Source organism: Prionailurus viverrinus, chromosome B1 (assembly GCF_022837055.1).
Source record: "Prionailurus viverrinus isolate Anna chromosome B1, UM_Priviv_1.0, whole genome shotgun sequence".
In the NCBI taxonomy this organism is placed as follows: domain Eukaryota; kingdom Metazoa; phylum Chordata; class Mammalia; order Carnivora; family Felidae; genus Prionailurus; species Prionailurus viverrinus.
Window position 1 is genome coordinate 136,462,768 of NC_062564.1, and position 13,393 is coordinate 136,476,160.

At 37.3% G+C, this 13,393-nt stretch overlaps 1 protein-coding gene across 8 annotated transcripts in view; it reads left to right on the forward strand.

The window, feature by feature from the left end:
- The window catches only part of WDFY3 (WD repeat and FYVE domain containing 3), a 280,210-nt gene that overhangs the window by 171,566 nt on the left and 95,251 nt on the right, over positions 1–13,393 (forward strand). For all 8 annotated transcript variants that reach the window (XM_047855191.1, XM_047855189.1, XM_047855183.1 and 5 more), the window contains 6 exons: positions 1,154–1,254; positions 1,639–1,857; positions 6,541–6,722; positions 8,535–8,766; positions 10,649–10,809; positions 13,056–13,167. In XM_047855191.1, coding sequence (XP_047711147.1) covers positions 1,154–1,254; positions 1,639–1,857; positions 6,541–6,722; positions 8,535–8,766; positions 10,649–10,809; positions 13,056–13,167 — 1,007 coding nt within the window. The remainder of the gene's footprint in view (positions 1–1,153; positions 1,255–1,638; positions 1,858–6,540; positions 6,723–8,534; positions 8,767–10,648; positions 10,810–13,055; positions 13,168–13,393) is intronic.

The window sequence follows — 13,393 nt, forward strand, 5'->3', positions numbered from 1 at the left end:
AGCACAGCCTGACACGGGGCTCAAACCCACGAAAGGCAAGATCATGACCTGAGCTGAAGTCAGATGTTTAACCGACTAAACCACTCAAGCGCCCCTAGATTTACTTATTTTGAATTATTATATTGAATAAGTTGATATGTTAAAGGAGTCAGTAATCTAAGATCCATGGTACAATTTTTTTTGTGTGTGAACTTTTTTTTGTTGTTGTTTGGTAAATAAGGTTTTATTTTAACATAGCCACAGTCAATTATGTAAGTATTGTGTGTGGCAGCTTTCATGCTAGAATGGCAGAGTTGAATAGTCATGACAAACTCTCTGGTCTGCAAAGCATAAAATGTTTATGGTCCGGCCCTCCCAGAAAATGTTCGTCAACCTTTGATTTAGAACAATAGGTCACATGCAAATTAAAATTATATTAGAAGCTCTTTGGGTTTAATCATCATCCTTTTCCATAAATTACCTAATTTAGTACCTTAAACATCGTAAATAGTCAATGACTATTACATCAAATGAGTAATTTCAAGTGGCAGAAAATGCTATAGTAGCAGAAGCAACAATAAAGAATCTATGGAGAATCTAGAAGAACTTATAAAATCCATGAGCTTCAAAACAGACACAAATGCTAATATTGATAGATCTCTGTCTATACTAGTTGTCTGTGGGATTCATATACACCAATCTAAAATTATATGTAAACTATACGTAAAACTATATATAATTTGTGTTTTAAGAACACTGTCATGGGTTATTATTGAATGGTGGATTATTTTGGAATAGTCAGAACCAATCAGAACAGAAGAGGATGACTCACTGGAAAAGGGCACAAGGGAATTTTTCTGCAGTGATGAAATGGTTCCAGGTGTCTTGAACATGCTTGTACATTGGTACATTTTACCATATGCGGCCTATACTTTGATTTTTTTTTTAATTTAAAATAAAAGTGATGCCATTGGAGATTTTGTAAAGTATATCTTTCAGCACTCGTACGTATTTAAAATGAGGGAAGGACTTTATTAGGCATCCAGATTTATTCCATGATCTCTTTGCTCAAGTTACCCTGAAATGATGACAGTTTATTTCACTATGGTAAGCGCATAGTGATAAGAGAAGAAAATGGTTGATCTCTAATATGTACATTGTCTTTTCTTAATAGCTGCTTGTTCCTGCCCAGTTTGGCCCCCCATAATGCCCCCACAAACAATGCTGTCACAACAGGTCTTACCGATGGGGCCGTGGTCAGCGGCATTGGTTCCGGTAAATATTACTTACTTTGCTCCTGAGATTCGTTGTTTTTTAGTAGGCTCTATTTTCTTTAGAGTTTATTGCCTTCTCTTTATTTTTTTTTATTTTATTTTTTTTTAATTTTTTTTTTTTTGGGGGGGGACAGAGAGAGACAGAGCATGAACGGGGGAGGGGCAGAGAGAGAGGGAGACACAGAATCAGAAACAGGCTCCAGGCTCCGAGCCATCAGCCCAGAGCCCCATGCGGGGCTCGAACTCACGGACCGCGAGATCGTGACCTGGCTGAAGTCGGACGCTTAACCGACTGCGCCACCCAGGCGCCCCTATTGCCTTCTCTTTAAAATGTACGTACGAATCAACACACTCTTTCGTTGTTATTTTTCTCTTTTTATTTTAGGTGAAAGATTCTTCCCTCCTCCATCTGGCTTAAGCTACTCTAGCTGGTTTTGTATTGAACATTTTAGTTCTCCTCCAAATAACCACCCTGTCAGACTTCTTACTATTGTGCGCCGAGCAAATTCTTCTGAGCAGCATTACGTGTGCCTTGCCGTCGTTCTGTCAGCAAAAGACCGATCCCTGATTGTCTCCACCAAAGAGGAACTACTCCAAAACTATGGTCAGTATCTGTTTCTTTTTGCTTCCTGTAAACATTAAAAATATTAAACATCATTATAATACTCACCTTTAATGTCCAGCTAGTAATTCTTTTCTAGTTTAAACTATTATAGAACAGGTTATATGAAATGTTGAATATTGTTTACCAGTGAATTTTAAGGCACTTTTCAAAGAGACTTAGATAGAAAACAATGGATATAGTTCCTAAAATAAAGAGTCATCTCTACTTGCCAAGAAATCGCAGCTTTCACTAGGAAAGCAGATTGCTTGTTTGATATATTTTAGTAAGGATTTTCATTGACCATGAATTCTGCTTAACTAATGAATATTCATCGAGCACCTGCCTACCATATGTGCCACTCTGTGCTAGACACAATAACATTTTAATTACTTTATCCATCACTTACCTTCAAGACTTAATACGTACCATTTAATAATCCTAATTCTCTCCGACATGCCATAATGTTACGTTGCTATCCAACAGAACTTCAGACTCAAGACATTCATGAATATCTTTCTAAATGATTTAAACAACATAAAATATAACTTTCAGTTTACTGAATGTTCTTTGCTCTGAATATAAGCATTTGTAATATAAGTATACCTTTTTTTAATCATCTACTAAATTTACCTTTTAATTAACTGAATAATACCACATACTGCTTCACATATTGGTATTCAAAAATTTGAATGTTAGCTTAATTAGATGGTAAGGGCTTTTTTCTTAACATTCTTCATGACTAGCACAGAGGCAGGCATCAATACAGTGTCACTGCTTTAAAATTCTTACAAGGACACTTTATTTGATCCTGTTGATGTTTTTCCTCCTAATTTAAACTCTCTTCAGTCTTGCAGATACCCACTCTTTTGACCTCCTTTTTATACTTTTCCTTCAACACTTTTCTTTTCCATCTTCCACTTCAAATTAGTATTCTCCAAGGTTTCATCTTTAGTCTTTGTACTCATCCTGCTGTCTTGAGAGAAAAAAAAAAAAATCTATGTCTGTTAAATTTAGGTCTTTTTAATCCCAGCAGTTCCAGAATTAATTTTTGTTTGTTTGTCTGTATCCCAGGATTTCTCATTTTTTGTTTCATTTTTTATTTTTTTTAAGTGTGTGTATTAGAGAGAGAGAGATGTGAGTGGGGAGGAGCAGAGAGCGAGGGAGAGAGAGAGAATCACAAGCAGGCTCTGTGCTGCCAGTGTAGAGCCCAACATAGGGATCAAACTCATGAAACTGAGAGATCATGACCTGAGTCAATACCAAGAGTTGGATGCTTAACCTACTGAGCCATTCAGGTGTCCGTCTCCTCATATTTTAACTGCAAGTTAGACATTCATATGAATACAGCTCATATGGAATGTTTCTTCTTTATAAAACCTGCATCTCTTTCTGTTTTCCTGCTTGCTAAATGACACTCCCCACTACCAGTTTAGCCCAGCTAAAAATCTCAATATCACCCCTTCTGCTAAGTCTTACTACATGTGCTTCCTTCATATTTTTTTTAATGTTTATTTACTTATATTGAGAAAGAGAGAGAGAGAGAGAGGAAGAGAGAGAATCCCAAGAAGGCTCCACTTTGTCTGCAGAGCCTGACACAGGGCTCAGACCCACAAACCATGAGATAATGACCTGAGCCAAGATCAAGAGTGGGATGCTCAACCAACTGAGCTACCCTGGCACCCCTTCCTTCATATTTCTTGAATCTCCCCTTTCTCTTATGCCCACTGTCATGGATCTTAATTTTTTTTTTTAATTTTTTAAATGTTTGTTTATTTTTGAGAGAGAGAGGGAGCAGGGGCAGGGGAGGGGCAGAGAGAGAGAGGGAGACACAGAATCCAAAGCGGGCTGGCTCCAGGCTCTGAGCTGTCAGCACAGAGCCCGAGGCGGGGCTCAAACTCGAGAGTCATTTGATCGTGACTTGAGCCGAAGTTAGACACTTAACCGACTGAGCCACCCAGGTGCCCCATCTTACTTAATTTTTTTTATCAGTTATCTGGACTTCCAAGATTTTAATTCTTTATATTTGTCTTTGGTTACCCTACTAGAACTGTGGTAAATTATATTACACAATGTAATTTATTACCGTAGTAATCTAGGCAGCCCTGCCACCTAAAATATGTAAAATATTCTGTAAAAGTATGAGTGAATGAACAAATGAACAAACGAACAAGAAAAAAGAGGAAAATATGAGAAAGGGAAATGATGAGAAAATAATAAGTAAAGTGAATAATAATGGGGAATTTGGAAAAAGAATAGAATTTAATGGAAAATTTAAGGAATGGGTCTAGGGATATTTCCTTAAACTAGGAGAATGTTTTCTAACTCTATATCATTTTCATGAAATGTAATTTGCAAGACTACTATAGTCCATATATCACTAGAAATTACAGGAATAGATACATTAGCTTTAGATGATGTTACTACTACAGGGATCCATCCTCTGAACAGCTGTAGCCCATTAAGCCTAGGTAATTAAGAGTTGTCGGAAACCAGTTGGCTCACCAAGATCTCCTGACATACCACTGAATGCTGGATGTGGCTTAGACTAAGCCTGATCCAGAATGTGAAACTCAGAAAATTTTTGTGAGTAAAATCTTCTACAATTCTGGAGAAGATTCAGTCTATTAACAGGAAGGGAAAGGGAAGAGTTCTTGGTTTCACCCATGCCTTTTATCTTTTCTTTCACATCCTTTGGTCTATACAGTAGACCTTTCAAAGCTGTTTGACCCCGCTTTTCATCTAGGTTGTTCAATTCTGTTCCTGTATCAGATCACCTATCGATTAGATTCTGCTTTTCTTAATTCATCAATAGATGTATATTCTGAATTGTCATTTTAAAATGTAATCTTGGCCTGTCAGTATATGCAGATATTTTAAGATTCTAAAAATTAGTATTTTATTTGTAATTCTTTCTTCGTATAATTTAAAGTTTTATATTTTAGTATATTTTCTTGTATGTACTTATCCTGAAAAACGGTGAATCTGCTGTATGTTACATGGTTACAGATTAGCTCTTTTTAAAGCTTTTGGTGGGGAGGGTGGAGCAGTGAGTTTTTAACATCTGGATATACACTGTTGTCTCATCACTTCTTGAATGCTTAAAAATTAAATTAATTTTTAATTAGCTTAACATTAAGATTGAATTAATATTGACCCATTATTTCCTGGCAAGATCAGGCAACATACTGGGTAGCAGAGAGAAACCAGATTGGAGTCAGGAAGTGATTGCAGAATGTTAGGAAATAATCAGAGTTGTCTGGTGAAGCAGGAAACTTGGATCAAAAAATACCTTTCCATGCAGCCACTGTGGAAAACAGTATGACCTTTCCTCAAAAAACTTAAAAATAGAATTACCATATGATCCAATAATTCCACTACTGGATATTTACGAAAAGAAAACGAAAACATTAGGGGCACCTGGGTGGCTCAGTCTATCAAGTGTCTTATTCTTGATTTTGGCTCAGGTCATGATATCATGGTTGGGAGATCAAGCCCCATGTCGGGCTCTGCACTGAGTGTGGAGCCTGCTTGAGATTCTTTCCCTGCCTCCCTCTGCTCCTTCTCCATTTGCATACATACTCTCTCTTAAAATAAAAATTTTTTAAAAAGGAAAATAAAACATTAATTCAAAAAGATATATGTGCCCCTGTGTTTATAGCAGCATTATTTACAATAGCCAAGATAATGGAACCAACCCAAGTGTCTGTCAATAGATGAACGGATAAAGAAGATGTGATACACACACACACACACACACACACACACACACACATACATATATATACAATGGAATATTACTCAGCCATAACAGAGGATGAGTTTTTGTCATTTGTAACAACATGGATGGAAACTATAGGGCATTAAGCTCAGTGAAATAAGTGAGTCGGAAAAAGACAAATACCATATGATTTCACTCATGTGGAATGTAAGAAGCAAAACGAAGGAACAAAGGAGAAAATAAGACAAATCAAGAAACAGACTCTTAACTAACTGAGGGAAGGTAGGTAGGGGATGAGTAAAATAGGAGAAGAAGTTTGAATAGTACACTTAACATGAGGAGCACTATGTAATGTCCAGAATTGTTGAATCACTGTATTATACACACAGTATGTTCACTTTACCAGAATTAAAATTTTGGAATGAATGAATGAATGAATGAATGAACAAATAAAGCTTTTCACTCCATAAATCACCTCCCTACTCTCAGGTGTCATCAGGCAGGGGCCAGAGCAGTATAGCCGCACACTAAGAACAAATAGTTGGCCTCTTGTATCATTGAGCAGAGCATATAGCAAGAGTAAAATTTTTAATTTTCTAACCAATGTTGTAACCAAATGCATGGCAAATGAGAATTTAAAACGACCTTTTATAACAGACCTTTTATGACAGGTAATAATCAATTAGCCTCTTTTTGTTGTCTCCTGTAACTTTATTTTATTATCTGTTTTATTTATTTATTTCATCATCTATTATAACTTTATTTGATTATAACTATATCTTGAGCAGAAGAAGGCAAAATAGATCTCAGGTTTTACTTCTTCCTGCAGATAAAGCTGTTAAATGGATAGGGTATTTTCATTTACATCATCATTATATTTGAACATAAAGTCAAGATCTATATATGAGTAATTGTTAGAATGAGGGTGTTGAGTTTTTTTATTTCTTTTTTCCTCTTTATTTTAGTTGATGATTTTAGTGAAGAATCCTCTTTTTATGAGATTCTCCCATGCTGTGCCCGCTTCCGATGTGGGGAACTTATAGTTGAGGGACAGTGGCATCATCTGGTTTTGGTGATGAGCAAAGGCATGCTGAAAAACAGTACTGCAGCCCTCTATATTGACGGACAGCTTGTTAACACTGTGAAGGTAAGCAGACTCCTGCTTGTAAGTCAACCTGCTTTACCAGGTAGTTTAGGGGTGGGTGTGTTTGCGAGGGGGTATATTTTAAATTGCTGTCTTAATTTTAAATTGACCTTTAGTACCCATTTGAACAATATGTTTAAGAGTCACGTGGCTGGCTAATTCATATCAATTTATTTGAGAAGAATAGAAAGAAGAGGTTCAGGGTACTAAAGAAGTTAGTGAATATGTCAGCGCTTGAGCCAGATTGCTAAGTGATTCTTCACAACAGAAAAACCAGTTGAAGGATGCCTAAATAACCTATGAAACACACTGTTTTGTCACTTCATTGTTGTTATGCGTTCCAGTAGACTCTATATTCTTTCAGAGCTGGAATTGTTTTTAGTCTTCTTTGTTCTCAGATCACCCAGATTAGTCCCTTGATAATTAGTAGTAGGTGTTCCATTACTGTTTGCTGAATGAATGAGTATGTAAGTATTACTTTAGATATAGATACACTATAATATTCAGAAGAGAGGCAAGAGAGTTGAAATAACCAATAAAGAGTCAAAAGTTCCTTTTTTGCATCAGGATGAATGCTGCTAGTTACTTTCGATAGAACTCAGCTAGCAACCTGTTGAAATCACACATTAGCTTCTAAAGGATAGTATCTGTTTTTATAGCGATTATCACTTGAAAGAAGCAACAAAAGCAAAGTTTGTCCTTTTGTGTGAATTAAAGTTTAAAAGGCAGTGAAATCGACAGCTTCCTTGAAGACATTTCCTTCATTAATGTTATCTTATTGTGACATTGTGTTTCAATATGATAAACACTAAAATGCATCCTGTGGGAATAGTAATTTTTTCCTTTGTACACATGATTGCATTTGAAGTGGGCTTGTAGATTCTCTGGGAGTTTGTTTCTTTGTTATTTTTATTATTTTTTAAAATAAAAATGTCCTCAGCTTCTAGAATCGAGAGGTAGGAGATTTTTCATTGATTTTTTTTTTTTTACATCATCATCATCATCACTATGCCTGTTAGAAGTCAACAGTCCTGTGAAACCAACCTTAGGCCACGTGTTGGTCTCCACACTCATGCTATTAACATCACTGGGAACTGTAATATATGGAACGATAGATGTGATCTGAAGCTAGGACAGTTGTTAGAACAAAACGATCAACCGAAATGTCCTTCGTACTATCAAGCGATAGAAAGCTGCCTGTACCACAAGAAACAACTTGATTTCTTGATTATATCTTATACTTTATCTATTTATTATTAAATGAATTGAATGATAATTTTGGCAACTTGTCTCACTAGTGTGAGAATGTGTTTTATGTTGAGATTAAAATGTGTGAGTATAAATTATATAATAGACTGTTAATTTTTATAATTTCTATAGCACTTTACCCATTATAAAACACTCTTTGTGAATTATTTTAGTCGACAGACTCAGATTGAAGGTAACCCAGATAATTTCAAGACTACTTGAATTCTATAGTAGGGAAACTCTCTTTTTATATCAACCCCAAAATTTCATGCAAGCATCATTAATTTGATATGGAAACCACCCAGACAGTAACAGTAACTCTGTATTTGATGTTGCCCTTTCTGGCGTTAGATAGTTTATATCTGAGAGTTGGATGATAACAAATCCTTCCACATCAGATTCCAGAATCTTGGCCTTCCTCATAGCTCTCAACCCAGCCTCTTTTGTACATTTATAAAGTTGGATGACCTTGGGAATTGGAAGCTATACACAAAAAGTAGCTATTTTCCTGATGAAAGTGGGGTTCTTTTTGTTCTATCTCACACGTTGCTTTCACTCTTCTTACAGCTGCATTATGTTCACAGTACCCCTGGGGGTTCGGGTTCTGCAAACCCACCAGTGGTCAGCACAGTCTATGCGTATGTTGGCACTCCACCTGCCCAGCGCCAGATTGCTTCACTGGTTTGGCGCCTGGGACCCACACATTTTCTGGAAGAAGTTTTACCTCCTTCAAATGTTACTACCATTTATGAACTGGGACCAAATTATGTTGGAAGCTTTCAGGCTGTATGTATGCCATGTGAGTAACTTATTCTTTAAAGTTGTGTAAAACTTATCTCCTGCCATGTAGATACATGAATAAGTGCATGTACATCTGTACGTACAGGTTTACATGTAGGGCGTATATACGTATAAAGATAAACATTAGGTTTATCTTTAAAAAAGCCTTCTCCTTCACTTTTCTTCAGTGTGATAGTGTTCACCACTCACTCCTGTTCCAAATGCTCTCCTCCACTGATCATGCTATTCTTTCCTGATTTTTGTCTTCATGCCCCATCACTAATTTTCTAGTTTATCATATTGGCTCCAAGATGTGCGTACCCTCTAAGAGTCTAACCACAGCCTTCTTTCTGCAATTTCTCTTACTACATAAAGCATTTTAAAGTGTATCTATTCTGGTTAAAAGAAGGAGAGGTGTTTCCAGAAAAGACAAACACGTATTTTTTTTTTTTACGTTAGACTAATTAATATTTTCTTCATTCCTTTGTTCCTACAGTCCACTCTTGTCCTTTCTCCCAAAAGGTAGAGTCAAAGGAACCAATACTAAGCTGTGATTCCTTTGTAATACTCTTTCCAAGTGATGCCCTCATCCTCTTATTCTCCCGAAGCTCTCAGAAGAGTTGGGATAAGTGTAGTAAGTGATAAAAATCCTGTGGCTAAGTAATTTGTTACTCACGTACTTGATTTAGATAGCATCTGTTAATAGCTAACACTGAGCATCAGTATATGCAAATAAGCTAATACACATGAAGGAGATAGTTGTTCTGGCGCTCTTCATAAATGTTTGTTCATCTCCTCCAAACTTTGGTGTTTACGAACTGTTTTTCTTTTTTTTTTTTTTTTTTTTTTTTTTATTTTTTTAAATTTTTTTTTTCAACGTTTATTTATTTTTGGGACAGAGAGAGACAGAGCATGAACGGGGGAGGGGCAGAGAGAGAGGGAGACACAGAATTCGGAAACAGGCTCCAGGCTCTGAGCCATCAGCCCAGAGCCCGACGCGGGGCTCGAACTCCCGGACCGTGAGATCGTGACCTGGCTGAAGTCAGACGCTTAACCGACTGCGCCACCCAGGCGCCCCTTGTTTTTCTAATCCTGATTTTACAGATGAAAAAACTAAAGCCCAGAGATGTGTCGGTCATGCATCTTTTAAGTGATAAAAGCAGAGATTCAAACTTAAGCCACCTAGGTCTGAAACTTGTATTCTTAACTCCTCTGCTACATTGTTTGTTTGTTTGTTTGTTTGTTTGTTTATTTTAACTTTTTACGTTGCTTAGAAGAATATAGGGAGGCCCATCTGAGCACTCTTGTCAGGGAGGATACCTGGTGCTACAGAGCTTAACAGGCCTTCCACTCGTGTTCATTCTCTTTCTCCTTTGATCCTTGAGGAAATGTTTTGTGATTTATTTGATAACAGTTAAAACTCTTTCCCCTTACATTATGCTGTTTGTAAAACACATTTTAAGAATAAAACTTGGAATGTAAAGGTCTATGACTAGCTGATTTTCTCTATTTTCTAAAGAGAAATAAATGAATAGCTGAAAACTTAAATAGAATAGTTTTTAAATTTAGCTCCCTTGTTCCACTTTAAAAGATTTTTGGGGCACTTGGGTGGCTCAGTCGGTTAAGCATCTGACTCTTGATTTCAACTCGGGTTCATGAGTTCGAGCCCCACATCAGACTCTATGCTTGACAGCATGGAGCCTGCTTGGGTATTCTCTCTCCCCATTTCTCTCTCTGCCCCTCCCTGACTCATGCTCTCTCTGTCTCTCTCTCTCAAAACAAACTTAAAAAAAAAAAATGGATTCTCAACTCTACCCATTTAAAAATAGTAAGAATAAAAAATTTGTGTTAGGACAGGAGAAATAGTGACAATTTTGAAAAGGATCATTCTTCTTTTGAAGGTAAAGATGCAAAGTCTGAAGGTGTAGTCCCATCTCCTGTGTCATTAGTACCGGAAGAAAAAGTATCATTTGGCCTCTATGCACTCTCTGTGTCTTCCCTAACGGTGGCAAGAATCCGGAAAGTGTACAACAAGTTGGACAGCAAAGCCATCGCTAAGCAGGTAAGCAGAATGATTTCCTAGTAAACTGTGGCTGCTTTTCTCAGGAACAGTGTTTCCGAGCTTTGTTACAGGTACCACCCAACTCTGAGTAGTCCCTGAAAATAATGCCTTTTATGTATTGTTTATATCTGTTTTATTTGGCTCTGGGTTTAAGCCAAAACATGCTTAGATAATTAGCTTAATTTGGAAAAGTGAGAATTTCCTTCTAAGTGCATGGTTTATATTAATCCTTATTTTTTTTTGGCAGTTAAATTGAACTGCAGATAACTAAAGAAAATAATTCTTATGTGCCAGGTATCATTTGGTTTAGGTCACAGCAGAAGATACAGCGAAAATCCCTGCCTTTGTGGTTCTTACATGGTAGTGGAGAGACAAATGATAATAACTAAGAAAATAGCCTAATCATAGGATATGTTAGAAGATGAAGAGTGCTCTGCAAAAAAATAAAGGAAGGAAAAAGTGATCAGTTTATAGTGTTAAATTGGATGATGAGAGGAGGCCTCATGGTGAAGGTGAAATTGGAGAAGACTTGAGAGAAGTGAGGCAGCAAGTCATGAAAATATAGGCATGGCACAGCATCGGGGGCGGGAGGCGGGCAGGGGGAGTTGTCCCAGCAGTACAAGTGCAAACGCTCTGAGGAGGGTACATGCCTGCCACGGAGGCAGGTGCGACTAGAGCAAATGAGAGAAAACCGGGTAGTAGGAGAGGAATTCAAACAGGTAATGGGCACTAGACCACTTAGGGTTTATAGGCAGTGGTAAAGGTGTTGGCTTTAAGTGACATGGGAAGCGTTATAGGGTTCCAGACCTAACGAATGAGATGTCGTGACTGACTTTTTAGCCAGGATGACTATGACCTCTATTAAGAATAGATTGAAGGGAGACAAAGGTAGGAAAAAGGTGAGTAGTTTTGTTTTGTAATAATTCGTATGAGTGATGATGGGTTTGTGAACAGGGGTGATAGCAGTGGCTGTGATGAGAAATGAATAGATTTGAGGTCTGTTTTGAAGATCAAGTTAATAGTTTTGGTGATTGGGTGTGAGATGTGAGGGAAAGGAAGGAATCAAGGATAACTCTGAGGTTTTTTGCTCTAACAGTGAAGAAAATAGAGTTACTTTTTCTGATTTGGGGAAAACTTCAGGAAGAGCAGTTTTGAGAGGAACATTGAGAACTGTGTTTTGGGAAAATTGAGCAGCCTATTAGACACCTTAGTAGAGATCTCAAAGCCACTGAAAATATGAATCTGAAGTTCAGTGGAGAGATTTGAACCATAGATGTTCAGAGGTGGTATTTAAAGCCGCAAGACTGGATGCTCTCAGCAAAGTGTAGATAGATGTGGAAAGGGACAGACTGAGACCTGGAACATCCAGGACTGTGGAGCTGGGGAGATCAAGAAGAACCAGCAGGAAACAGTGAGGAGCTACAGCTAACAAGAAAGGAGAGAAACTAGGAGAGTTTGATGTGGTGGAAATCCATGATTTGCCATGGCGAATGTGTCTGGTCAAGAAAGACTAGGACTGAGGAATGATGACCAGTGGGTCTAGTGATGTGAGTGTCATCAGTGAGCTTGGCAAGGTGTTTTGGCTGATTAGGGGAGGCAAAGCCCAGGGGGAACGAGACCAACAGACTGGAAGGAAAGGATTTGGGAACAGTAAGTATTAACAGTCGTTTGTCTGTAAATACATGTACCATCTTCCAGAGAACATGAACTATACGTAAATTTAGTTCTACAGGTAACAGTAGAATTAAAGTCTTAGGATTGCGTTTGCTTTGAAAGCTCATTACGTTTATGAGGGTGTACACGTGCAAAACTTAACATGTCCTTTCTGTAGGCATGTTTTATCTGTAAACACTTGAATAATTTATGTGACGTTTACTTGGAAATGAAGTGAAGCTAATATTATGTTCACTAATCAGAAATACTGTGAGGCAGTGAATGATAAGAACTTTTAAACTATGACAGTTTCATTCAGAAAGACCCTTGAAACTGTTTCCAAGGCCCCCTCACCATCTTTATCTGAGCAGATTGTATTTAATTTACTTTCTGTGAGTTTCTACCCATTGGAAGAGCTCATACATTTTAAAAACATGAATGCCCATGTTTTTAGTATTCTGATAAGGAGAGAAAGAAACGATATGGTACCAATCAGGTCTTTTTTTCTTTTTCTTTTTTTCCTTTTCCAATAAAATGTTCAGACTGTTCTTCTATAGTTACATTTCTTTTTTTTTCCCTTTCTTATTCTTCAGTTAGGCATTTCCTCTCATGAGAATGCCACTCCTGTGAAGTTGATACACAATTCAGCAGGACATCTTAATGGGCCTGCACGGACAGTTGGGGCTACTCTGATTGGATACCTGGGTGAGTCAGATTGTCTTACTGTTTTAAACTTCTTTATTTACCTTCAAATCTGCATTCACTTTTCCTCACAGGAGGAGAGGTGTTTAAATTCATATTTTATAGTGCCGACCTGTAGTGTTCTTGCAATATCTAGAGATTAATGTAACAATCTCAAACTCCAGTCAACTTTAAAAATCATAATCTTTTTAAAAATCCCATTAACTTTGTCCCCCTTTTGTCAGTACTG